Raw genomic sequence first — 25,408 nt, forward strand, 5'->3', positions numbered from 1 at the left:
AAGCTGAGAAAAATTAACCTAGCTTTTATTTTTGACATCAGTTTTTTAAAAAGCCGTTGAGGTTGAGTATTTGCTTTAAACGTGCAGTACCTGTGAGGGAAGATGAACTTATTAGGATTCTGATGCAAGTTTCAGTAATAATGTTCTCCAGTAGAACCATGCAACCACTCTATATTACAATGTGCAATAGTGCGAATCAAGCACAAAATATATGGATATTTTTTGTAATCTCGGAGCATCTCAAACTGGGTGACAACGTAAATATGAGAAAACATTTCAACTTTGTCCTACAGAGATTTTGTTTTTTTAATCAGATGTTCATAAAAATATTTTATGTGTCCATTTTTTCGAAGGCTACCATTATCATTTTATATTAAAAAGTTAAAAAGATTTCTATTGATATGCCCGAGCAACCCTCATAAATAAGTGTATTTACATGAGATATCTACACAGAAATTTCCCATTTTGTCTTCACACTACTGTATTAAATCAAGTCCAAGGCAAGAAATTGCAATGCAAAGCAAGGCCCAGTATCCAGTATGAGAGGAAATAACCCAGGATGCTCTGAGTGGTGGGAGAACAGGATTTAAAATGTGGCAGCAGTGCAAGGATGGGGTTCTGAGGTGTGTGCATGAAGCTGTTTTTGGGATCAGTCTGCAGCTGCACATTGGGGTTGGAGGTCTTCCTTCGGTGAAGAAGAGGCTCGTTGAGGAGGAGGAGGTGAGCGCTTATCCAGAAGGGCACCGGAGATGAGGAGGCCATGAATCTGGTGAGAACCTGAAAAAGCCCAATCAAAAGAATTGGCGTTACAAAAATCCATCAGATTCCAAAAAGTAACAAGAAGTTATGATTTTCTCACCTGCACATGCATGCACAGGGTTCCAAATACGAGGAGCACAGTTGAGTGAACGACATACACAAAGGCTTTGGGGTTAAAGAAGCCCGGTGTTGGTTTCTCCAGTCCCGTCCCCCAAAGTCCGAGCCTCAAACACAGCTCTGGGTTAGCCTGAAAATATGCATAGGCGGCCATAATGGCGAGCGTAGCCATGGGCATAGCCAGAATAAAATTTGGTATCTGCTTCAGCTCAAAGTAACGGAGGAAGCCCACGTCCCAGTACACATCCTGAATGTGCGAATAAAGCAAAGGGAGGGGTCTCATGCACCAGAGTGGCGGCGGACCGTTTTCGTCTGGCACCCGGTAGCCCCTCCGCTCCCCCAGGGACAAAAGAGCCGGATGGATCTGCTCCAGGGAGGTGGACGGCGTACAAAACGTCCTGTAGCCGTAGTACTGGAAAGCACAGAAGGGGAGCGCGATGACTGCAGTTCCAAAGAGGGATGTGAGCAGGAGACGGAGGATGACCCAGATATAGTGCAGGACTTTACTGCGCCCTTCAGTTGTTGCCCGATACACACGAATCTGTGAAATGGCATTCAGTGACGGAAGATACAGAAGAAAGCCTATATTAACCAGTCCGTTGGACCGCGCTGCCGTGGCGATGCTGAGGGCCAGGCAGGCTCTGAGGGTGAAGCCTTTCTCCAGGAGGAACAGACCACCGAACGTGAGAGCAGCAAACAGGCTCTCCGAGTATCCAGCGGTCATGAACACATTGGCAGGTGTAAAGCAGTACAGCAGGCTGGAGAGCAGAGCGAGGCGTCTGTCCTGAAGAACCGCTCTGCTCAGGGCATACAGGGCAACCACACTCAACAGGAAGAGGGCGCTGTTCCCCAGAGCAACAGCCAGAAGCAACCGGCCCCTCACACTGAGCCAACTGCTGAGGGGCCACAGCAGAGTCTCAGCGAGGCCCCGCAAAACGATGGGGAAAAGTGGGAAAAAGGCAAAGTTGTGCTCATAAAGGTATCCTCTCTCTGCAATGAAGAGAAAATGCTCAGCATCCCAGTGAGCGAGGCCACCAAACAACCAGTCCACCACAGAGTCCAGGTACAAGGGCTCTTCTGTCCGAGGGGGCCTGAAGGCATCGGCTTCATGGTCAGGGATGGCAGCGTTCAGGACAGCCTGAAGAGCAATAGATCCACTTTGTTACTATATGTACAATCAAACACTAATCACATGTAGACCGTGACAGTTTTTGATTGAGAAGCATTGTTCACCACCCAGGGAGCTATTACATCAGGGGATGGCATGTTTAAATGTCAGTTGTGTATCACATGTTTTTGGGGTTGTAGCCCATTCAAAACGGGATAGATGCCTTAGCCATGCGCCCCCACCTTTTTTAATTTTTAAATCCTCTGAGCTCGATAAAAAAATTATACATAGTTTAAGTTGCTGATGTGGTATTTACTCAATTGGCTCCTTCCCAGATTTTGTTGAATTTGAACTAGATTAGAGCTAGTTCAAGCTGAAAACCTGTGTGACGTGATTGAGAACTCAAAAGGGATTCCAGCTCTACCCTTCTGGGTCTTCCTCACCCGAGGTGCACTTTAAGGAAACTCCGCCACTGCGTGTTGACTGCTGTACCCCGAATTAGTTCATACAATTAAGGCTAAACGTGACAGATACCTAACTACATTTAACTGTAAATTACTTCAACCTTACCTGCAAAACCAGAGCGAGACCTCTGGTAACTGTGGCGAACTCTACAACTGCTTTGACATCCATAGTCATTGATGAAACGGACAAACTGTGGACAAACCGGTTCCGACAGCCATCCGCACTGCTACAAACCATTCACCGTTCCCATGTTTACTATGAGACATCACGGAGGACTGGACAGTGTCCGCCAAATAAGCTAGTTATAGGTTTTCATTATTTATCCCACCAAAACATATGGTCGGAACAAATGCAACCATTTCGACATTCATGTAGGACCTCTAATTGTTTGTCGCTTAGCTATAAATCTTTGTCCTCATACTGCAGCAGGATGCCTCTTTTCCAGAGGCACTGTAACTTCCGGCACGCAATAGACCTTCAAAATAAAAGATTAAGAGCTGTGTCACAAGTATCCGCTCGACAGAGTCGTTCTCAGTATCCATCACTCAGTCATTCCTCTAATGTATTACCTTCAAATACTATACCTAAAAGCAAATGATATAAATAATCCGGCTAACTGTAATCGAAAGAGGAACCAGAAGAAAAAAACCCGCGGTTTTTGTCCCTTTTTGTGTTTGCGTCACCTGAACGCGCTGTGCGTGAACCGGAAGAGGATCACGCTGTGGGTCACATGAAGGGATTTCTGAAAGCGCTAGTTTCGCCCTGGGTGAAACTAGCGCCCTGGGTGCTAGTTTCGCATCTAAATATATATATATATATATATATATATATATATATATATATTATCAAAATGAGTCTCGCCTGAACAACTACACATTTGGGATTTTATTTTGGTTGTTGTGAAACCGAAAATAGCTCGGAAATTTGCTAACGTGCAGTTCAGTATTATCTCCAGCAAGAGGCGCCAAAGAGTCACAGTGACTTCCTAATTGCTGCATGGTAAATAATTTGTTACTGCTAACACAAACATTGTATTTCTGCTTTGTTTTTCGAATGGCAAGAAACTTCTTTTCTAGAAAAATATTTCTTTTTTAAAAACACTATTTTAAATGTATGCTAGTTGTGCGAACATAAACCAGACCTTTGTTTAACGAATCTACATTTTAAAACACTGGAGTGTGACGACAAACAGCTTGAGCTACAAAGAAAAATCTTCTCTCATATTTCACTTTTATATTATTGCAATTATTTGAAAAACCTTAATCCTATGACTGGCTAGAAGCTGTACATAAAAATTTCCAAAATTAATAAACTCATCCAATTTGAAGCTTTTACGTGCTCTTCTTCTAAAGTCAGGTGCTTTCATTTTAGCAGGTTTCGCATGCCATAAAAATTTGTCCAAACCATGACAGCATCGGACTAGAAAGTCAAACAGATTTTGTGCAAAACTCAGAAATTTCAGTTGAATAAAACAATGAAACAGCTTAGGAAGATTTGATGTACATTTATTCTTACCACGTGGAACATATAGTATAAAGATTTCATACTGAATAAATGATATTCCTTGAGCCAAAAAAGGGAGGAATTTACATGTTTGTCTTAGCTACATAGTCTGAAATACAAATATGCAGAATTCATGACTGGAGAAAATTTGTCAAATGTGTACTTCATCTAGTTTATTCTTGTTTGTACCAGGATATAACAAGTTTGAGCCGTGTCTGCCATACTACGGAGCTGTGGAGGAGACCAGAGGAGTGGGTCTAATCAGTGGGGGCCGGAGGTCGCTGGCAAACCGAAGAGTCTGCCTCCGTCTCTCACCGATAGCAAGTGTGAGAATAGTGACACAGACAGAGACAGACAGAGAGGAAGGAAGTATAATGTACAACATTATATATACACCACAGCAAAGCTGTATCTGAAGTTGAAAACCAGTCCTAAGAAGTGATTTCTTTTCATAAGGGTATTCATACAATCAAGGGATAAGAGGAGGTAAGGGTGTTGTAGGTTCTTGATACTTTGGGGAAGAAAGCCATTTTCTGTTCAACACCAAACTAAAATGACCTCAGAACTCTAGCTCATCAGCTTCTGTGTGAAACATAGTTTACAGAATGCTTACACTCAAAGAGCAGTACGGCACAGAAAATGTCCTACAATCTACTGCACACTGCACAGGCCTCCCCGGTGAAGGTGTTTATTGACAGCACGGTCTACTGTCGGGCTGACTGGTGAGGATCCAACTACAGCATCTACAACCAGTAGGTCACTTGTCAGTCTGTTTCACCTCAGTTACAGACTCACTGTGCCCCTCAAGGGGAGAGCTAGGGCACACTGCGTCTCCCAAACTCACTGTAAACGAGACAGCAACTTTGGTTACAGTTTTTGTTTTTCAGCTATTTATTTATTTAATCATTTATTTATCTTTATTAAAAAGAACTCTCACCCCCACATCCCCTCCCCAAGTGCAGAACAGTCTCCCAACAATGGCGCTCTCGGCTCTGTATCATCCGGTTGGCGTTCAGGCTTGCGAGCAGTGTCCCTTTGTCGGCATCTCTCTGGTTCGCAGTCCGCAGCAGCTCCGTGATCGCCCTCTCTTAAGTAGGGTTGGCCTGTGAAGGGCACGCTGAATGTAATCTGAAGGATTTTTTTAAACATTTTTTATAAATTAAAGCCAGTCACATGAACTGTCCTTGCCCAGTTTTACACGCACAAGCCAGATTTTTTTTCTTTTTTATTCCCAGGGAGGAGGGGGACTGGAGAACAAACCCCTCAAACAAGTGGAGCCACAGCTCCCTACAGCTGTCATGACTGGCCGATCAAAAAGAGTACATCACAGATAACGTGAGAAACCAGCGAGTTCATTAGGGGAGACACTGAAAGGTCGAGAAGTCGCGACTCGTGTAGTGTAAACTCCGAGTGGTTCTCCTCCACCTTGGCTAAGGCGTGCAGAGCCCGGGCAGCTCGTCGCATCATGTCCGGGCTGGTGGGCTCGAAGGGCATCCCTTGTAGGTGCAGCAGAGAGCTCTGGCTTTGTTGTAGCTGGGTGGCAGCGAGAGAGTCCTCCAGGAAGCCGAGCAAGTTGCCCACACTGCCCTTCTGGACAGCAATTGCTCGGGCTGCAGTAGTGTCACCCTGGGCCAGGTTGGCCAGTAAGACGACAGCCATCTCCCTGCAAACTGCAACCTTCCTGTCTCCAATTAACCGCACCAAGTTCCCATACAGCTTCTCCAACCGACTGAAAGGGGGAGTGGCCAGGATGAGGTCCACATTGTTATCTTGAATGCTCAGTTTGCTAAGAGTCTCCAGGACCAGTCTCTGAGGTGACAAAGCACTATGGGGGCCCAGGGTTGGGAAGGGGTCCTGGGCCTCTGCCGAGGGGCACACCGCCCAGTGGAGAAGACCATCCAGCAGGGGTAGGCAAATGCTCTCAGGGTAGGTGGAAAGGTCAAGTTGACCTGAAATGTTTGCCATAGTGACCAGCGTGTTCTCTCTCAAGATCTCCAAGCAGTCCCACCACCACTCATCCTTCTGGCCCACTCCCTCATCTGAATCCTCGTCCTTCTCGTAGGTGAGAGGGGCCTGCTTGCGCTCAGGGTGCCAGTGGTGGAGCAGTATCAGGTGTCCGAGTATGAGCAGCAGTCCGGGATGTTTGGACATCTCGTGGTCATTTCCTGGCACAAAGGAGAGGCTGCGGACAATATTCGAGATACAAATACAGCGACGTGCCAGCGAGTCCTGCCAGTCGGACAGCGTGACGAGCGGCCCTTCGTCTTTACTGTGAGGCTCATCTTCTAGGATGGTGCCAGTCTGCTGTGCCTGTTGGTTGAAAATGCTTCCAGAAGCCAGAATGGGTCTATTATTCTCTTGGTGACTTTTAGGCCCTTTCTCAGCCAGCTTCGTCTCTGAATCAGACGGTTGCTCCTCATCATTGCCAACTGTTAAGCCAGCTTTCTCAGAGTCTGTTGATTTTTCTGACAAACTGCTCTGTTTTGGCCTTTCTTCTTCATCGTGATGCTTCATTCTGTCTTCCTCAGTTGGCAAACAACTTCCCCGTATGTCTTCATCCAGCGGCCGACGCTTCAGTAGAGCTGAAGGCACGGGTATCCGTTGTCGTGGCTCTAAGAAGTTCTTGCGAGGCTCAAAGAGGGTCTGGATGTGTTCTGTTGAGTCGCCCCCTCCCGCGCTCCAGTGAATTAGCCCGCTGTCAAACTCTTGAACTTTACCATGATTATTTAACTGGGCAGCCACAAACGGGTCTCTTTTTCGTACCACCTTAACTGGAAATTTGTCAAACTTGCTGGCCTGTTTGGGTTTCTCATAGGCAGGCAGAGATTGCACAGAGCCCGTCTGTTCAGATGACGAACCCTTGCTCCTCCTCTCTTCTTGTGTCTTCTCATTTCGACTTTGCGAGCATGGCTCTTGGTCTTCCTCCTCCTTCACGGGAACAGACCGCTCCATTTCGTGTTCCTCCTTCTCTTCGTCGTCTGTCTCCTCTTGTTCCATGTCCTCAAACCGTGGTTGCTCTTCTTCCAGGTTGTCCAGGTCCCGTTTCAAGGCATCAGGATCGAGCAGAGTCCTCTGACCAGGGTCCCCAACTTCATACTCCCGCAGAATACCGAAGATTTCTATCAGGCAGCGCCTGAAATACTCCACGACCAACTCCAGCAGCCCAGGTAACTGCATTTAAAACAAGGACCAGAAAAATTAGCGTAGATAGCCACATGCTCAACAAAACAATCCTTAAGTAGACCTTAGCCAATTAGCTTATGAAGGTTTCAAAAGATGAGTCTCAAAACCTCAGCAATCTTCCCTTTATTAAGATTTTAAGTCTTTTCAATGAGAAGTCAGAGTAAGTGTTGGTGTGACCAGAGTCACTACAGGAAACTTTTTACAAGAATTTTTGCTCACCCATTGAAATCAAAACAACACTAAGTGCTAAAAAGCCAAAACTGCCATAATTTAAACACTATTTTAATAGTTAAACCAAAGTATTGCATTTTTGAAATTAAGTAACTACACAAATGCTATATTTGAACAAAAAAATATAAATATTGTGTAACCGTGGTAATTTCACTCAAGGTATAAGTTCTGAATTTCCAGACTTTCTTTCAAGTAAAATTCAGTTATTTTTTTATTTTAAATAGTCTTTAAATATGTGCAAAAAACAAAGATATGGCTAAAAGGGAGAATGTCGGAGTAAAAAAAACCAAAACAAATAAAGAGATAGGAGCAAACAAATGGTAGAGGGCAACATTTAGATAATAGTGATAAAATTATGGAAACAATTTCTTTATGCTCTTAATTTCTTTTATCAGTTACTGAGACCTGGAATCAAATATTCTGATTGCACAAGAGTCATGCATTTCACACCAAGCCGTGCTTATTATAAAGGGAATGATAAGTCTTACCGTGTTGAGATCGAAGGTTGATATACTGTTGTCATCATACAGCAGAATATTGATGGTATCTAAGGCCCATGTACTTTCAGCCAATAAACCAGACTTTAAGGACATCATGACTCTCCAGGCTTCCGGGGTTCCTACAACATTTGGAGAAAGTATTATATTTAATAAAATTATTCTTTAAAAATACTTTAAAGCAAAGTGTTTGAACATCGTCATACCAATATCTTTCATGGTGAGTCTCCGTCGTGGTTTAAGGACAGGAAGTGTTCCTTCGACAGAACCCTGGGGGAAAGGCATATCTCGCCTTATTAGAGGCGACTGCACTGGAGGGGGCACAATGTGGGATGCAGGTACCGGGGGGCCAGCCTTTTGCATCTTCATCAATCCGTGCGTGTAAGGAGATTTGCTCGGTGATGTCCGAGCCTCCATGGGGCGGGGTATGGAGGCGGGGCTCGACACCTGTGGAATGTGGTTCTGCACACCCTGAGGGGGCTGGTAGTTGGTCTGGACTGAACGAGGCATGGGCTGTCCAGACCCGGCTGGACCGTAGGGAGGCTGCCGAGGGCCCATCTGGGCCCCCCACTGGCCATCGTGATTCATCCGCTGGTCTGATTGCATCATTTCGTCAGGGCGGTTCATGCCATGGTAGCCGGGTCCCTGAGTGGGCCCCCCAGGTCCACCTTGTCTAGGGTAATTCTGATAGTTAATGTCTCGAGGTCCCTGCCACATGCCCCCTTGAGGACCCTCGGGCCCCGACTGCATCATCTGAGGAGGCATGTTAGGCTGAGCATTGGGCCCAGTTGCTCCCTGCATCCGTTCTCGACCAAAAGGAAATGGGAACTGATTGCTGGGGCCAGGTGGACGGCGGTCAGGGCCAGGGTAGGGCCCGCTGCCGCTGTACTGATTGTATGGCTCCTGCTGTCCTGATGATGGAGCAGCGGTGCCACCCTGTTGCTGCTGCTGCGGTCCTTGCTGTCCACCAGTGAAAGAACTGCTGTACTCTGCCTCATGGCGTTTTGATGGGGGGTACCCTCCCTCCACAGGACGCTTATAACCCTAAAAATAATGACATTTTTTAAATAATAAGCTTTGCTACTGTACTTTTAATTTATTTAATTACATCACATGGACAATAGACAGAGATTGTGCATTGCAGTATTGCAGATGGACATTATACCTGTTGTGGGTACATTCCAGGCTGCTGATTTGGGTAGGAACCAGTAGGGGGCGTTCCTTGTCCAGGATACTGATTTCCATAGGAATCATGTCTGTAAACATCAGGCCTTGTCAGTTTGATAAGTGAGGAAATTGGTCATATACTTGCACACTGGATTTCAACACAAAATACACCCACATAGTTTTATTTTGTTAACTATTTAGATTTCAGTATAATTTTAGTTAAATTTGGGACACACCTTTAAACAGTGTGCAACATTTCTCTTCAACACATTCAAATACAAAAAGATAAGAGCTTTCTGCATTATCTAGAATATTGATTGTACTATTGGAAATTTATTGTTAAAGGTACCTACATTATAACAATATTTGATTTCTTTTTGAGATTAATAAAGTATATTTTAGTTGCGTCCTGTGACTATCTGGGGAAGATTTTAGGATCAAACAATGAAGTATTTGTGTAATGTTTCTTTCACATATAGATTTGTCATCTACAACTTTGAAGTTAATGCATCAAGTTTCAAAAGTTTTCTTTTACATGAAAAAGATCAGTTTTTAATAATAAATAGTTCGAGGCCAGAAAGTCTGCAAAGTGTCTCGCCTCAAGTGTTCTTTAAATTTACCGTGGCTGTTGTGGTGGGAAGCGATTTGGAGAATACATCCCCGTGTCGGTGTTGGCAGGCATCATCGGGTTTGGCTGAGGAGGTCCAGATCCCATGTTGCCCTCTGGGCCCATTCCTTGCTCTGGTCTAGAAAAAGCAGGACAACAGAAATGGAAGATTTATAGTTTACCTAAATATTTGTTTGTGCAGATATTAAATGATGAGAAGTAGAAAAACTAAATATTAGCCTGGACACTAATCCTAGAACAAACACCAGTCTAACATTTTATGGTTCTTCTCTAAAGCGTTTCAGGTTGTTGTCAATATGCAGGAGTAGACTACAACTACTATATGTTTAGAGATGCTTTAAGGTCTGTCCATCCATTCAGTAAATGTGCAAAACTGGACTACAGTAACAAAGTAATGACTCAAAAAAGAATGCATACGTTATTAGAGTTCTTTATTTTAAATTGTAAGTACAGCTGCTAAACATTACAACACTTAAAAAAGCAATATTTCTGTTAAATATTGCAATAAAAAAAGTCTTTTGATCATCTCTGGGACACACAATCCATCTCTTTTCTAAAAGGTTCAATGTCTGGATTTTCCCATGCTAGTTATACTTTGATGAAATTTTAATAATCTCAACAGGTAAATGTGGTACTTCAAGACATCTGGAAATTGTACCCAAAGATGAAGCAGACTTGTGGAGGTTCTCAGTTCTTTCAAATGATGTCACACTAGGAAACAATTTGTTGGAGGAGTTTCCTTGAAAGGAGGTGTGAATATATTTCTCCAATCAAAACCTTGCCATCATCGGGCTTTCTGATATTGTGTAATGGCATAGTGGTCTTAGTGTACAAAAGCTATTTATTCTGACATTTAGCAAATAAAAATAATTTTGGCAATCAGATCTGTCCTAAAACAAAACTGTTGAATTATTGTCAGTTTGTGGGAAAAAGGTTGTGTCCATTGTGCATAAACATCTGATTTCAACTGCAAGTGTTTCCAGGTCTCATAAACACCCTTTGGTGTGGACACTTGTGCTGAAGGAAAATACTCAGTTTACCATTTTCAGTACCAAATGAGAAGATCACTTGGTACTAGGTGTAAGAAGCTATTTCAGAAGTAAATTATTTTCTAGATAGGCATATTTAAGATATGTTTTGCAGTTTATTCAGGCTGTGAAAGAGCAACATCTTTAGCAGATGGCAGAAATGCTAAACAAGTATATCAGTTTCTGTTTTTATTTTTCTTTTATAACTCATCAGTCTGCAAATTATCCTAGATTTGGAAATACTGGCAGCCTTTTTGAAGATTTCATAATTAAAGAAAGTTTTAAGGCATTCAAACTAAGACTTGGCTAGCTGGGCAAATCGCTACTAAGGGATGTTAATGTCTGTGTAAAACGTCAAATCAGTCACTCTGTCTCTGTATTAAAACTATTAAATTGTGTTTTATAGCTACTGCTTTCACATAATTTGTGACACAATCTCTGCCAAATTAGACCATCATCTCCAATAGCAGGAGGGCTATTTGCTTATAAAGAGGAATCAGCTAAAATTGGTATCTGCAATTGTCATCCGTGCATCTCTAAAATAAAAAAACATATATCTAATGCATAATTCTGCACTAAATGGATAGGGTTATTTTTATTAAATCAGAAATAATAGTTTCCATTAATCAATAGTCCCCAAAATGCCATCTTTAATGGATCCTACCTCCTGTCATAGCCTGGTCCATAGGGATACTGTTGTCTGGGCCCCATTGGCATTGTGCCCATGGCCCCAGGCGGTCCTCTGTTGAATGGAGGCTGTTGTTGTGGCGGCTGCTGCTGGTCACCCACAACGTTGTTAGGGCCCTGGTTAGCAGGCAGAAACTGCTCCCCGACTAAAAATACAGTCACAATTACAGCAGATTAAAACCTGATGACTGGTAAATGGCCGTCATGCTTCAGATAAGTCTGAGGACTTCCACCTTTCCGCATGTTACTGAAGGGGTCCTTGTTGGGTTCGTAGGGGCCCATTCGGCCTGGCAAGTCTGCTGTGTTCATGCCGGGCTGATAGGTGGAGTTGGGAGTCATGTTCTTTCTGGGAAAAGCGGGGTCGCTTCCGTCCGAGAAGGGGTCTTGCAGATTTACACTGCTCCTAAGAAAGAAAACACCAACAGAAATTAGCCCAATTATCAGCCTATTGTGAGTTTGGATCTACTATTAAAGATACTGACCTAGGGCCAGGTGGCATGGGGGGCATTTGGGTATGGGGAGTGGATGCCGGCGTGGGGGGCTTAAGGTCGCCCCCCTCAGCCATTGAGCTGCTGGTGGACTGAGGCGTTTGTGGACCCTGAAGGGACCCTGACCCAGCTGTGGAGCAGAGGGACGCTTCAGTTTGAAAGAAGAGAGGGGGAGACAGATAAGGTACAAGGTTTTAATTAGGAAATCAAGTCTTTTTTTTCTTTTTTTTTTTAGGAGGTGAGTCATGTTTTATCTAAAAAGACGAGGGGAGTTCTAACCTGGAGAGGGGGGCTGGACTTTAGCAGCCTGGTTCTTTTTGTTGTCTGTGAAGATCTCAGGAGGAGGATCTTCACCACGTTCTATTTTACACTCGAAGGCATACAGACACTGGATGTACTGTTTCTTCAAAGAACTGGCAGCACTGCTGGATGTACCCACATTCAGAGTGGTGGCTAGATCACGCCACTTCTTATTTTTATTCACCTATCACAAAGAAAAGGCACACAATAATTAGAGAAAAGAAGACTGTAAAGACAAAAGCAAAGTAGGATTTTTTAGCTTATTGTGGTTTCTGGGCGCCATGTTCACCTGCATCATTCCTCCGATTTCTTTAACGGAGACGTAGAGCCGGAAGAGGTCGAGAGGCTTGCGCCCCACAGCGGGCAGGTTGGTCATGCCCATGGCTTTCTCATCCACAAAGGCCAAGTAACGGTCCACCCAAAGCTTCCTGTCTGGTTCTGGTCCCAGCTCATAGAGGCGTGTTATCTTTTCACACGTTGTAGTGGATGAGTTGGACTTCTGTTTGATGTCCCCGGAAAGAAGTTCAAAACAATTTTAAAAATTCTGTAAAAGTCCTGCAGCTACCAATAAACATGGAGACCAACAACAGTTGCAAAAGTAGTACCTTTGATTTTGATTCTGGCTTTGGTGTTGCACCGCCATCTACTTTGTTATTCATCTTATTGTTAATTTCTGGGCTAGGAGCCATACCTGCAGGTAAGGAAAGGGTTCCAGTTATCTAAAAAGTTCCCATGTTACTGACTAAATGAAGCAACAGTCATCTCTGTATGTATTATATTACCACTTGTGTTGTTGGCCATGTTTGGCCCCATGGGATAAGGCGATCCACCTGGAGTGTTCATCATTCCAGGCATGCTGTTCATCGGTGGGCCATACGGTGGACCGGACCCCATCATGCCTTGCGACATGTTGGGGTACCCGGGCATTCTGCAAATCGAAAACCAAGGAGAATACAGTGTTAACAGTTCAAGTGTGAGCACAGTCCCCGTTTCTGAAAGGGGCAATATGGTTTACCATCCAGGGGAAGACAGTGTTGTGCATTAGTAAAGTAGAAAACGATTATGTCGGTCGCATTTAGAAATGACAAGAATTTTCATTAGAAAATTTCCGATTTCAAATTTCCACACTTTTACAATTATTTTAGGCAATCTACAGGAAATGAGAAGAGTAAATTCTGGATCTCATTTGCAGCTATAATTTTGATGTTAAATTCAAGGGCTAAGTCTGTGTTTTGTAAGAAGGCAACATCATCTGTAGTCTATGGAAAATGCCCCGGATGTTTAACCCTGGACTGTGCTCAGTGTCCAGATGAACACCAACTGTAAACCAACCTGTTGAGCATGGAGTTGCTGGAGGGGTGCTGCATGGCTGCAGGATCCTGGGGCTTTCTGTTCATTCCTGGAGGTGGGCACATTCCTGAACTGACCTGGGGTGGCATGTTGCCCATGTTCGGAGGCATGTTTGGACCCATGCTAGGGCCCATATTGGGGCCGTAGGGACGAGCCCCCATTTGATTCGGAGGCATTCTCCCTGGAGGGATGCCAGCATACGGCGGGCCTCCCCCCTGGCCCGCCATGGGGTTCATGGAGCCCATGCCTGGGCCAGGGTAGTTGGCATTGGGCATGTTCCCATAGGCTGGTTGGCGGGGATAACCTACAGTAAAGAGTAAGCAAAGAAAAGTTAAAGTAGATTATTAGCCTGCATTCTACAGTTGCTACAAAAAAATGCACCTCATTTTTGGCAAAGAAGTGAAAATATGTTCACCAATATTCTGTAACAAACTACAGAAGCTTTATCAGAAGAGCTGGGGTTATAAGTTCTAATGGTGTGAATGCATTTGCATATTCAATGCAACACATGGATGTTTAAATTATAATTAGAAGCTTTTTATTATAGGAAAAAAAAGAGTTTATTTAACAATTTGCTAGCAGAGCAACAAGCCTTCGTCACAGTTTGAGCTCCACTGACAAGAGGCTGTGCAACATCAGCTGACTCTCTGACTCCATGGCGGCTATTTATAGCTGTGAAAGCAGAGCGAAGGACCACCAATAGCATGGTTTTAGACATGGAGACAAGAAAATCGTTTCTGTAGGTTGGTCTGACGCGATGTCTAGCTAGTTTCACCAGCAATATTTAAAATAAGAAGACATTTATACTTTATAAATATCAGCCCTATGCAGGCAGTCTCCAAGGGCTGTTGCACAATTTTAAAGTACCAACCTTGGGGACCGTATTGTCCTCCCTGCTGCCCATAGCCACCCATGGAGTTGTTCTGCTGATAAGGCGCCATCCCAGGATGCATCTGTCCTCCAGAGGACTGGCGAGGTGACAGTGCAGAGGCCGACTGGGGGGATACGTAGGGAGGCATCTGAGGGTTTCGCTGCATGAACCCTGAAACAAAAAAGGAAGAGGAAAATATGTTGGTGAAAATGAGAAGCAACAGAAACTCTTTTTGACGCGTTAATTTTAGTGCACACATTCAATTAAGACAGCAACAAACCTCTGTCCTGCGCCATTGGAGACTGGCTCATTGCAGGGTGCAGCGTCCCATCCGAGTGAACGCTGGATGGCCTCGGAGGCATCTGGGTCCCTGAGGAAAAACCAGAAGATTGAGTCAACTTAAGTTTAATCGGGGAGCAAAGGGTTGATTCACACAGTCAGACCCGTATTCTCCGAAAACCAGATTCCAGTTTATGACATTAACAATGTAAATCTTGATCGATGGAGCATTTGTGTTTGTCGTCAATCTTTTTCTGATCAATAAATACATTAACAAGTGCTATAAGATTGGGATAAGAGCAACACTTTTCTGTGTGAAAGTTGCTGCTGAGTGAAGAAGGCCCAAAGTTCACCAGTTCCAGCATCAGTGAGCTGCTTAGAAAATCAGAGTATGCACTGAAATGTACGTGCATGTTGGGACAGGCTGAGTTTATTACTATTCGTTTTTAACTTTAGTCACAGAACAAGCTGGAGTTGGAAATGTTGGCAGCCGTTTGGAAATTTCAGAGTCAAGATAAGAATCGACACTCTCTAGTAATGCACCGTCACAAAACATTCCCATCATAAACCTGCAGAGACGAACGGCCTCCGATCTGCCTCTTTCCTTTCTGAAATTACAAGGTGAGACCACAGTCTGCAGCGCGGCTTTCAGAAATGACTTTCAGAAACGTCATACACAGTTAAGTATGACGTCAGCGGCACTCAGAAAATCTGCACCACACTAGTCGGTTTTATAACAATAATGGCGGACGAACACAGTGTATGCACCCTGTTGTTTACCAAAACAATGCTTTCAAATTAAACATAAATATCTCCTTACGCTTGGATGTTCCTCCTGTTAATCCTTGAAGTTTATTGTGAAGGGTGAAACTTTACAAAAAAATCAGATAGGAAACCTGCTACAGACATCTGATCAGTGCCTCCCTCTGTGAATTTTATACAAATGGTTATAAGATGTGACAAAAGTCTATCAAAATTTCCAGCCTCACATAAATCAGGCTACATCTGCAAGACACTGAACTTGCATCATTGTTCAGAAAGGGATGAATGTTACATTCCTAGATAGATAGCTAAAAAGTACACCTTGGATGACGCATTTGAACAGCTGCAAAAATAATGTCACTAACTGTTTTTACGTCAGAGACTTACTAGTTGTGCTAATTCACTTGTTTTTAAACATGCTTTTAGTTTAATGTGAGGGCATTGTGTTTATAAAGTAGTAAAAATTGCAATCGCTCCTTTTAAAAGAGATGGGAAAATTAAATGAAGAGCTATATAAACAATTTAAACTCGCATGTCTTGTTCTCATTTTCCAAGGAGCCAGACTGCTTTGAGAATCTTTTTAATTTGTCTTAACTCTCCAGATACTGTCTTCCAGCAGTTTTCTTTCCAATCTTTTTCTGTCCGGTCCTTGTATCAGACTGGCAGAACAGCGACCTTGAGCAAAGTGAAAACAAGTGTATCTATCTACGGCAGATGAAGAGTATCTGAAAATGTATTTAGGAAAAACAGAACCCGACAGAGAGCTGAGGCCTGGACACTTTCTCAAGGCTTCAGCTAAAGTTATGAAATCAAACTTTTTATTTGTCTCCAAAGCTGGAAAAGTTTTGTATCAACAGATCAGATAGAAGCAAATAATAGTTTAACATTTAACTTATGCTCTGTAATGAATTCCCAGTAAAGGGATAAAATATCCCATTTAAAATTGGATATTTATAAAGGCATACACTGAAGTTCAACTGATTGATCAGTTGAGTTGTGAAGATTTGTCTTTACGTCTAAAGGACTCTCAAGTTAGAATCAAGTGGCTAAAAAAAGTTCCTTGAAAAAACTTTCTTGTTCGCAGTCGATTTAGAAAATTAAACAAACGTCTGGCAGCTTGGAAGTGCATTAAAAAAAAATCACTTTAAAAAGCAAGTTGTCTTGAAACTCAGATTTACATCTAAACAACAAACAAAAAGGTTGAAACACCACTCCCCTCAGACTGCAATTCAAACATGTAATCAGAGTAAGACATCAGGAATCTATTAAGTATCCTCCTCAGCACAAGCGATCAGCTCACCTGGCAAGTTGGCGGGTGACAGCGGGCCTGTGCGGGGAGTGCTGGCGCTGGCGGGGGAGCCAGCTGGAGAAGGCGAGGGGCCTCGGATGCCTGGCAGGTGGGGAGACGTGTGCGGAGAGAAGGGCGACTGGGCTGGGTTACTTTGCTCTCCCTGGCTGCTCGACACGCCAGACGTGCTAACGCCAGGACTCAGGGCGCCCTCCGTGCCCGTCGGCAGGTCGTCGATCGACCCGGACAGGTCCTGGAAACAACAAGACGGCCGGTTAAAGAGAGACAGAGACGGGAACAAAACCAAAAGTGTCAGAGCCGTTCTGATTTACAGTCAGCACTGAACTGGCTTCTTTTTGCATCAGCTGAGATAACGTGATGCAACAACTCCTCCGTGTTAACACGTGAGTGGCATAGATTCAAATACTACACATGCTCACACAAACATCCCTGGAGGCCTTTGTCCTTATTTATCTTTTTCAGAGAGAAAGTGAGTGTGCATTATTGCCAGGGGTTGTCATGGTTACTAAGGTTTGCAGGATGTGAGCAAGCAGAGTCAGCATGTAGAGGCAGCCTCTTCACCACGTGACTTCAATAAACAAAAGACTCCTTAAAATACCTATGTGATATATGGCTTCTATAAATGCAAATAAATACACACGGGAGTGAGACTTGAGATCCGAACGAGCAGAAGCTTAAGCGTTAAAGTCAGATAACTTAGTGATTAGTTACTGATGTGATTTTACTTCATCTAGCCTCCAGGTCAAAGATTACTGACTGACACCAGGTCAGCCTGTACTCTGATACTCTGTGTATATTTATACTTTCTAGAAGCACAAAGAGCTCAAAGAAAATAAACAGGAATATCAAAATAAATTGGTTCCCAAAGCATATTGATAGTGATGCTGAGAATGCTTGGAAAGACGAACAGATACAACCAAAGACTGGTCAATTAGTCAAAATATTAAGAAATCGTGTTTGCAGGGTCACAGTGTCTTTTTACTGCCTTTTATAAGTGCACAGAGGATACAAGCAATAAGCTGCAGCTTTGACCGTCTGGTCGATGTAAAATTCATGCAGTCGAATACAAACACTCAGTTAAATGTTCAATAATAACTTATGTGAACTGCATAATACCAAAACCTCAAACTGTAAATTTTTGATTTCTGAATGCACAATCACCATCAGGATGCAAGACAGCGAGAGAGAGCAATACTTTATCAACCCCCATGTGGTTCTGATTCATCTTTACACGCTTTCAATTTATGCTGCACTTGGAAATGTTGGCAGATTTTCAGTTTAAACACTCAGGCTAAATGATGTAGTAAGGAGAGAGTAAAACTCTGCTTTACGCATTCAGGATCTTATTCACACACATGGTGATGACACTTCATCTATAATAAATAACTACTCACGGCACCAATAGGAAAACAAATGCATTATTAATTTTCAAATCAGAATCCAATAAAATCAGTTCTATTCACAAAATCCAGAAATCAGCCATGAAGTTTGAATCAGGCACGTCTTCCTTTGTGACACATACATAAAATGTTTGGTTTCTATGCTCAGGGGAACAAAAATGCTTTGAACATAAAAAACATCAAACTGCCAAATAATAAATACAGATTACAGCGAAAAAAGAAAAAAATTCATCCAAGTGCTGCAGCATTCAAACAGAACTTCTAATTTCACAAAAACATTTTCCACCAGCATCATCCAGAAGCAAACCAAACACAGAAACTGTTATTTTATAGCAATAAACAAAGGAATCTATAAAAAAGAGCTTTTAAAACTAATCGCGCCCGTATTAAGATGCAATTCTAGATTGGTGCTGAAACGTAACTGTGTAATAAAGCTGCATTTACACAGCTACAAACTGTCTTAGTGAAAGAAAGAAAAAAGTGATTTAACAAGCATTACTGACCGGAAGGCTGGATGGACGGCCTTGACCGTCCTCTGGACCAGATTTGGGCTGAGAGGATGCAGGGGCATTGGACTGAAACGAGTCCTGGGATATCTCCTAAACACACACACACACACACCCACAGGCTTAATAGAAGCACATATACAGAGAAGGATGTGCACAATCCAAGACAGAGGGCATGTACCTGCTGTTGTGGAGGAGGAAAGCGCTGATAAGGTGACTGCTGTGCTTGCTGCTGCTGCTGAGTGTTTGGCGGGTAGGCTGCAGGCGGCCCCTGTGGATGCTGGCCGTGTCCCGGTGGCTGCTGCGGGTGGGACTGCGCCTGCTGTTGCTGCTGCGGAGGGGCCTGCTGGGGGCCTTGTGAGGACCCTGGGTAGCTGGATTGGCCTTGGGATCCGGGGGGAGCCTGGGAACTTGGCTGCTGTGCGGTCTGAGTTGGAGGCCCCTGCTGCTGGCCGTACGGAGACTGGCTGGGCTGCGTGGCAGGCGCCTGAGAGTAAGGCGGCTGAGACTGGGGGGCGCCTTGGGACGGGCCAGGCAGGGGACCCTGGGACTGTGGGGGCATGTGGGGCTGTTGATAGGGTGGTCCCCCCTGGTTGTGTGGAGCTGAAGACGGAGGGTGGGGCTGCCCGGGGTAAGGCGACTGCCGCCCAGGCTGACCGGGTTGTTGCTGGGAGTAAAGGGATTGCTGCTGGCTCTGATGCGGAGCCTGACCTGGCTGGTTGTAATACGGCGCCTGGCCCTGAGAGCCGTAGGCTCCTGGTCCCTGTTGGCCATAAGATCCCATCTAAAATTAAAATATATGCACATCTCAATTTTAGACAACGCAGAACTCCACTGGAAACAATTTTAGGTCACATCTACTTTTGGTTATGTATTCACAATCCTGATGTTAGCCTTCAGATGCCCAGTGATATGACAACTCTGTGTCGCTGTTAAACACTGAAGCTGTTGCAAAAAAGCTTAAACTTTTATTAGAAACGTTTAGTGTGGCTGGACATCCCATGTTGACCGTCAAATACATGGCAAACAATTTTTCTTTAAAGAAAAAACAAACTACACAAAAAAAACTGTAGAATCAGCTGGTGCCAATATTTGATAACTTCTGATGTTCTCAAAATAAATTATTTTAATATAGTAAAACCTTATTCTTTAAATTTGTTGCATCTTTTTAAAAAATATAATTCCATTCTGTGTTTCTGTCAAATGCTCTGCCTGATCTCAAGCTATCAACGCTACAATCAAATCTACGGAGTCCCTTTCTAATTGAGCATTAGAAACTCTTGCTTACAAAACAAATAAGACAGTTACGTGCATCAGTGTACAAATCAATTCAAATATATTTTGGATTTTTGCTCAGCTTATTGTTTTTTCATATTTAAAATTTTTATTTAAGTGTTTAACTAAGCATGCACTTTGACCTGTCTGCGATTATCTTTACAAAATTACAGCAGATCTGTGAGAGATGCTTCACATGGTGATGTTTTACCCACAAAGCTCAGGGTCATTTGAAATCTGTCGGATCTATTTTGATGGATTGAATTTAACATTGACTGGTTCAGAAACAAATGGGGATTCATATCTGGGTTTAATCTTTCTTTTGTATGCACTTTTTTTTTTTGGTCTCAGTTGATTTAGTTGACTTTGTTTTAAGTACGGTAGTTTTGATTTTGCCTCCTAAGGCCATGATCAAATAATCTTCTTTGTTTAAAAGCATACTAGTTTGTTTTTTTTGTCTTACATTTATTTGATTTTCCTTATTTTAACGGAAAAACACAGTCAGGGACTACGTCTGAGAATTGGACATTGACTGGAAGGCCAAAGCCACAGTTACTTTATAACATTGTCTATATACTGCCCATTACCAAAATAAACATGAAAGAACACAAATAAGTAATAATAAAAATATAAACTTCTGAATAAGATGCGATTACCTGTGGACCGTAGGGCATGGCACTCATGCTTCCTGGTGTACGACCTGGCATGCCTACTGGGTATCGCTGTGGACCTGGTGTGCCGTATCCCTGGCCAGGATACCCAGGCCCAGACTGAGGACCTGTAGGAGGCACCTGTTGAGACTGCTGGATGTATGGACTGCCTGCTCCATATGGCTGACCTCTAATTTTCCCCATTGGATCCATAGGACCAGGAGGCTGAGAATGTCAAAAAAACAAACTTATTTAATGAGACAAAAACAGGAAATAAACACCAAAACCTACAAGCAATTTCTTTTAAATTGGTGTAATTAGAGCATTGCTTCATTTCAAATGCTCAAAAAAATGCATGACTGCAGTGCTGAGGTAATAAAGCAGTTTCAGTGAATGGGCAAACTGTGCTTTTTTTCACCTTATTTCCCACGGTCATTACCCTGATTTTTTTTTTCACTTCACTCTGCCATAGTTTCGGAAGTCAACAGAGCTATATATATCTGCTTTCGAATGGAGGGCAGTCTGCCCAATACTAAACATATCCCAGCTGTGCTCCTGTTTTGAGCCTGGTCCAAGAAGGGTTCTCTTACCCCCTCCTGCCCCCCCTAAGAGAAGGCGGTTTGGCTTTGGATGAATGACACCAGAAATGAGGGAAGTGCCTTAACAACAGTGAAAGCAAAGTGAAAACGGCGCAAGAGCTCACACACCACTATAACCTCTCCATCCAAAAGATTTCCCCAATAACTAAAAAGCAACCCTTAATGCCGTTTCGATTTGTGCCGAAACGAATGTGCTCACCCTACAACGCTCTCTTTTGCAAAAAGAATACAAAGTGCCCTGTGTGACAAACTGTAAATCCACATTAATGAGGTGAAATAAATAGGCATAGCACATGGCTAATCTGCATAAAGCAGACAGGAAACTCCCTTGGTGGGTGAGAGATGGGGAACGGCTTTCTGATTGGCTTGGGGTGGGGAGGTCGGGGGGAATTCTGCAGACACACAAAGTCAAACTTGTGCGGCATGCCAGACACAGCAGTCACATAGCTGCCAAAACAAGGTTCAGGACTGGACTTGTGGAGAGATACATCTATCACTCTTTAAAAGGTCAAAAACGATTTAAGGTTTGCTTTTGAGGTCCCAACTGGCCAATTCCAACTTTAACAGGGTTAAACAACTTTAACAAGATTTTTTTTCCCCTTGTAAGGACTGTAAAGTGAAAGAGAGGGAAAAAAAGGCTGGAAGTTCCTTTGACTGAAGTAGGAGTTTTGGATGCAGCAGAAAGTAAAGGAGTAACAAGATCATTCCCATTTATATATCACAGCATATTCCCAAAAAAAGACATTGTTCAGCTACTGACATCAAAAGACGCACAGATTTAAAAGGTTACCGTTTAAAATTTGCTAATACAACCCATCATATTGACATATTGAAGCTTTTACACTATTGTGTAAAAGCTTTTTGAAAAAGGTGCAAGAAAAAGTTCCAGAATAAATGGGACTTTTTTTAAAGACCACACAGCAATGCAGAACTGCCCCTTCCCCTCCTGTTGCTGCAAAATGCAGCCAGCTGAAAAAGAAAAAGACTACTTTACAAAATAGCTGGATGTTTCTGAATATTTGGGTCACCAAAAGAAAACAATACAGTGCGAACAAAGGGAACAGTATGAATCAACTACAGTCAGCAAGTTACAAGTTTGGCCTAAAACAATCATGTCATGCTGCTTAATTTATGAATACACAATATAGTAGCAGTACATCGCATCGGCTAATGTTAGTAATTTAACATATTGGCATCAGTCCCATCAGCGCAATTAATCAGACATTCAAGTAGTCTGTAATTTAAACACCTCCATTAGAAAGACTGATTTACTACACAAACACTTGAATAAGACTCTGTCTCAACTCAGAAATGTATTTTACTACTTGAAGGCGAACAGAAACAAATGCCATTTTGTTTGAACAAATTATAATCTCTGTTATCTTTAACTGTAAAAAGAAAAATCCCAATTATATGGTAATACAAGTCAATTAACTTGTGTTTATTTCAACCGCCAGAAAGACAGGGTGTTCATTTGGTATTTTACATTCCAATGAGATGAGACAGACAGAAATTATCCCAGAGATTATAATTTTTTTAATCATTGTCCTAATACTTAACCTACACACGTGATCATTTGGAGTTTTTCCTATTACATTGTCAGATGAAATTGTGTTCACACACACAACTCTTAAATTAAAAACTGCCTCACATTCTTTATTATATGCACCATTATGTGGACTGGAGCCTCCATTGACGCCTTTGAATTCTGGTAACAAACAACTAAGAGATATTGAACAGCTTTGAATATAACATTTTCTCTGTCCCCCGCCGCTTTAGCATTGGCCAATGTCTATTGAAAGTAAAAAAGTGGAACTGAGAGAGGGAGTGAAGCAGAAATACCTCCGATGACCCTGTGATGAGCTAACGCTGTGTGTTCTTATCAGCAACTGTTGCCTTGCATCACATGTAATTATAAATGGCCATGAGCAGCGGATGAGGAGCCAATCAGATTTCACCTCGCATGTCAACCCAAGACCAACTATCTCCTGGCTTTGACAGTCGGATTTTACCTCCACAATTCAAATCCCACTGCAAACTGCAATCTGGAAAAGGCTGCTCACAGTCACTCACAAGGCAAGAACAGCAGCTCCACGGAACAAGGAAGCGCATCTAATCGATATATGATTAAAACAATTTAAGAATTTACAGCCTTTCGTGATATCCCCGGGGACAAATAAACGTTTTAAACAGGACCTACACAGGCCATTTAACTGACCGTGAAAGCCCCCATTCGGCACGCAACACATTCCTTCCGTCATGGCCACAAAATTACAGCTCGACGGGCAAGAAAGCAGCACAAACATCAGATTGTGAACAACTAAATCACACTAATGTGCGAGTGTTTGTTATATAGTCGTGCAGGATAACTACACTAATAGCAAATGTGTTGTAAATCTGACGTATAAAGGGAGAAAAATGTCCGGGAAGGAAAAACGAGCCGTTGCTCCTACTTTCGCCCTCTTTTCAAAGTCGGGCCTTCTTGGCTCCCTTAACATAATTTCCTCAACTTATGCCCAAACCAAGCACCGCTCTACTCTTAAAACGTGCATTTAGAAATATAATCAAAGCGAAATTTATTAAGTGGTGTGTTGTAAAGAGTGAAAAAATACACACGAGAGGCAGCCATTTTAGAGTCTTTGCGAACTATCAGACAATGGCTGGCCTGCTACGTTGTGAACTAGCTCAGAGGAGGGAAGCAGGCATGCTAAAGCTCTTGTAGCGGTTAGACGGTCGGGTTTACCTGGTTTCTGGCTAGAGGCTGCCCAGCACTCCCCGGACTCATGGGCGACGGGTGATGGGTTCTTTGTTGCCAGCCTGGGTTGCTCCCTGCGTACTGACCGCTGCTGCCCATATCTGCTGGTCCCTTACTAGCTCCTTCCTGGCTGCTGTAGTCGCCACCAGATGGATAGTTTGGATACCCCCGTGTTGAGCTGGGAGAGGTCAGGAGCTTGTTGAGCGTCGGTGTGGATGTTGGTTGGGGATTTCCGATGTTATATCTCTGGTTACTGTAAGATCCAGCCATCGCCGTGGGTCCTCCCGGCGGTGGCTGCTGCTTAGCTGGCTGGCCCCCAGCTGTCGGCGCCTGAGCGCTGCGAGGGGAGTTCATGCCGAACGCCTGGCCCGGGTGTGGAGTCCTGTTCGGGAATGGGTTGTAGTTGTTAAACTGGTGATTCGAGAAGCCATGCTCGTGTGAATTGGGTTGATACGGGTCCATCATGTTGCTCGACTGCACACCCGGACCCGCAGCAGCTGCCATGCCAGGGCTTTGTTGTCCGCCATATTGATGAAAAGCGGGCCGACCGTAGTGCTGACTGTATCCGTACGAAGGCGGAGAGAAAGTGGGACCGTGGTGATGCACGAACCCGGGGTGGTTGTTTCCCTCCGGTCCCACAGAGTCATTCGGGGTATTATTATTAACCCTGGGTGGGTTCCCATTCCCGTTCTTCATCTCTGGTTCCCCTCCTCCCCCTGCATTTCCACCGTCGGCCCCGTCCTGCAGATCTCCCCGGCCCGGCGATTCGCTGTCCAAACACGGCTGCTTTTTGTCGGACTGCTTGTCCCCTGGTACCGTATCTTCCTTCGGGTCTCGATCCGGCTTTTTAAGTTCAGAAGGCGAACTAGTGTTAAGAGTGGCGACCTGAGCGGCCATGATATACCCCCCCCCCCAACTCTCTCCCTCTCTCTCGCCGAGTCAGTCACAATCAAAAGCTAGCATTGAATATAAATAATTGTTTAAAACCATCAATCCTTGAATCGAATCATTCCTATCCCTTCATTCCGGACCGAATCCGGCTGCCATCTCCCCCGGCTTCAGCTCCGAAAGTAGGGTTAGAGAGGTGATGGAGGCTCCATACAATGCGTAGAGAAGCGACAGAAATTGTTGTGGGAGTTGTGTTACCGAGCCCGGGTAGAGGCAGGGAGCTAACCCAACCAACACGAGGCTCAGCTACATACAGCCATTTTACCCAGCCGCACGAGTGGCTGCAAAACACGGAGCGGATCCCCTCAAGGCCGGACAGGAATTTTTTTTTCTTCTAAAAACATCACGTAAACTATAGGTGGAATATTTTCTTCTCAAGACGAGCTTCGTGTTTGAGCAAATGAAACAGAAATTTCACTCACTAAAAAAAAAAAAAGGCATTCTGCAACAAAAGTAAGGCTCATTTATTAGAGAAATGAAAGTGTCGCTCATTCATGAGATAAAGGAAAATAATTATTCTTTAACATCCAACTGTTTTCTATC

General features: G+C 43.6%; 2 protein-coding genes across 4 annotated transcripts; both read right to left on the reverse strand.

Moving 5' to 3' along the window:
- Window positions 1-8: 8 nt before the first annotated feature.
- Window positions 9-3,118, reverse strand: pigv (phosphatidylinositol glycan anchor biosynthesis, class V). The gene is made up of 3 exons (XM_028013585.1): window positions 2,555-3,118; window positions 860-2,014; window positions 9-777 (listed from the first exon to the last, which is right to left on the reverse strand). The coding sequence occupies exons 1-3, from the start codon at window positions 2,684-2,686 to the stop codon at window positions 490-492; spliced, it is 1,575 nt and encodes a 524-aa protein (XP_027869386.1). The 5' UTR covers window positions 2,687-3,118; the 3' UTR covers window positions 9-489.
- An 819-nt stretch (window positions 3,119-3,937) lies between these two features.
- On the reverse strand, window positions 3,938-25,136 carry arid1aa (AT-rich interaction domain 1Aa). 3 transcript variants are annotated; one of them, XM_028012094.1, is made up of 20 exons: window positions 23,906-25,136; window positions 20,570-20,788; window positions 18,820-19,401; window positions 18,636-18,731; window positions 16,724-16,964; window positions 14,663-14,752; window positions 14,383-14,553; window positions 13,494-13,815; window positions 12,944-13,089; window positions 12,767-12,852; window positions 12,451-12,660; window positions 12,141-12,345; window positions 11,856-12,009; window positions 11,607-11,776; window positions 11,351-11,519; window positions 9,651-9,776; window positions 9,029-9,119; window positions 8,070-8,907; window positions 7,855-7,985; window positions 3,938-7,123 (listed from the first exon to the last, which is right to left on the reverse strand). In XM_028012094.1, exons 1-20 carry the CDS (start codon window positions 24,812-24,814, stop codon window positions 5,249-5,251), a joined length of 6,831 nt encoding a protein of 2,276 aa, XP_027867895.1. In that variant the 5' UTR covers window positions 24,815-25,136; the 3' UTR covers window positions 3,938-5,248. The 3 variants fall into 3 exon arrangements, with proteins under 3 accessions (XP_027867895.1, XP_027867893.1, XP_027867894.1); XM_028012092.1 differs by having other exon boundaries at window positions 18,820-19,422; window positions 23,906-24,814; XM_028012093.1 differs by having other exon boundaries at window positions 5,249-7,123; window positions 11,856-11,991; window positions 18,820-19,422.
- Window positions 25,137-25,408: the final 272 nt, after the last annotated feature.

The sequence above is a fragment of the Xiphophorus couchianus genome, chromosome 3, assembly GCF_001444195.1.
Source record: "Xiphophorus couchianus chromosome 3, X_couchianus-1.0, whole genome shotgun sequence".
Lineage (NCBI taxonomy): Eukaryota > Metazoa > Chordata > Actinopteri > Cyprinodontiformes > Poeciliidae > Xiphophorus > Xiphophorus couchianus.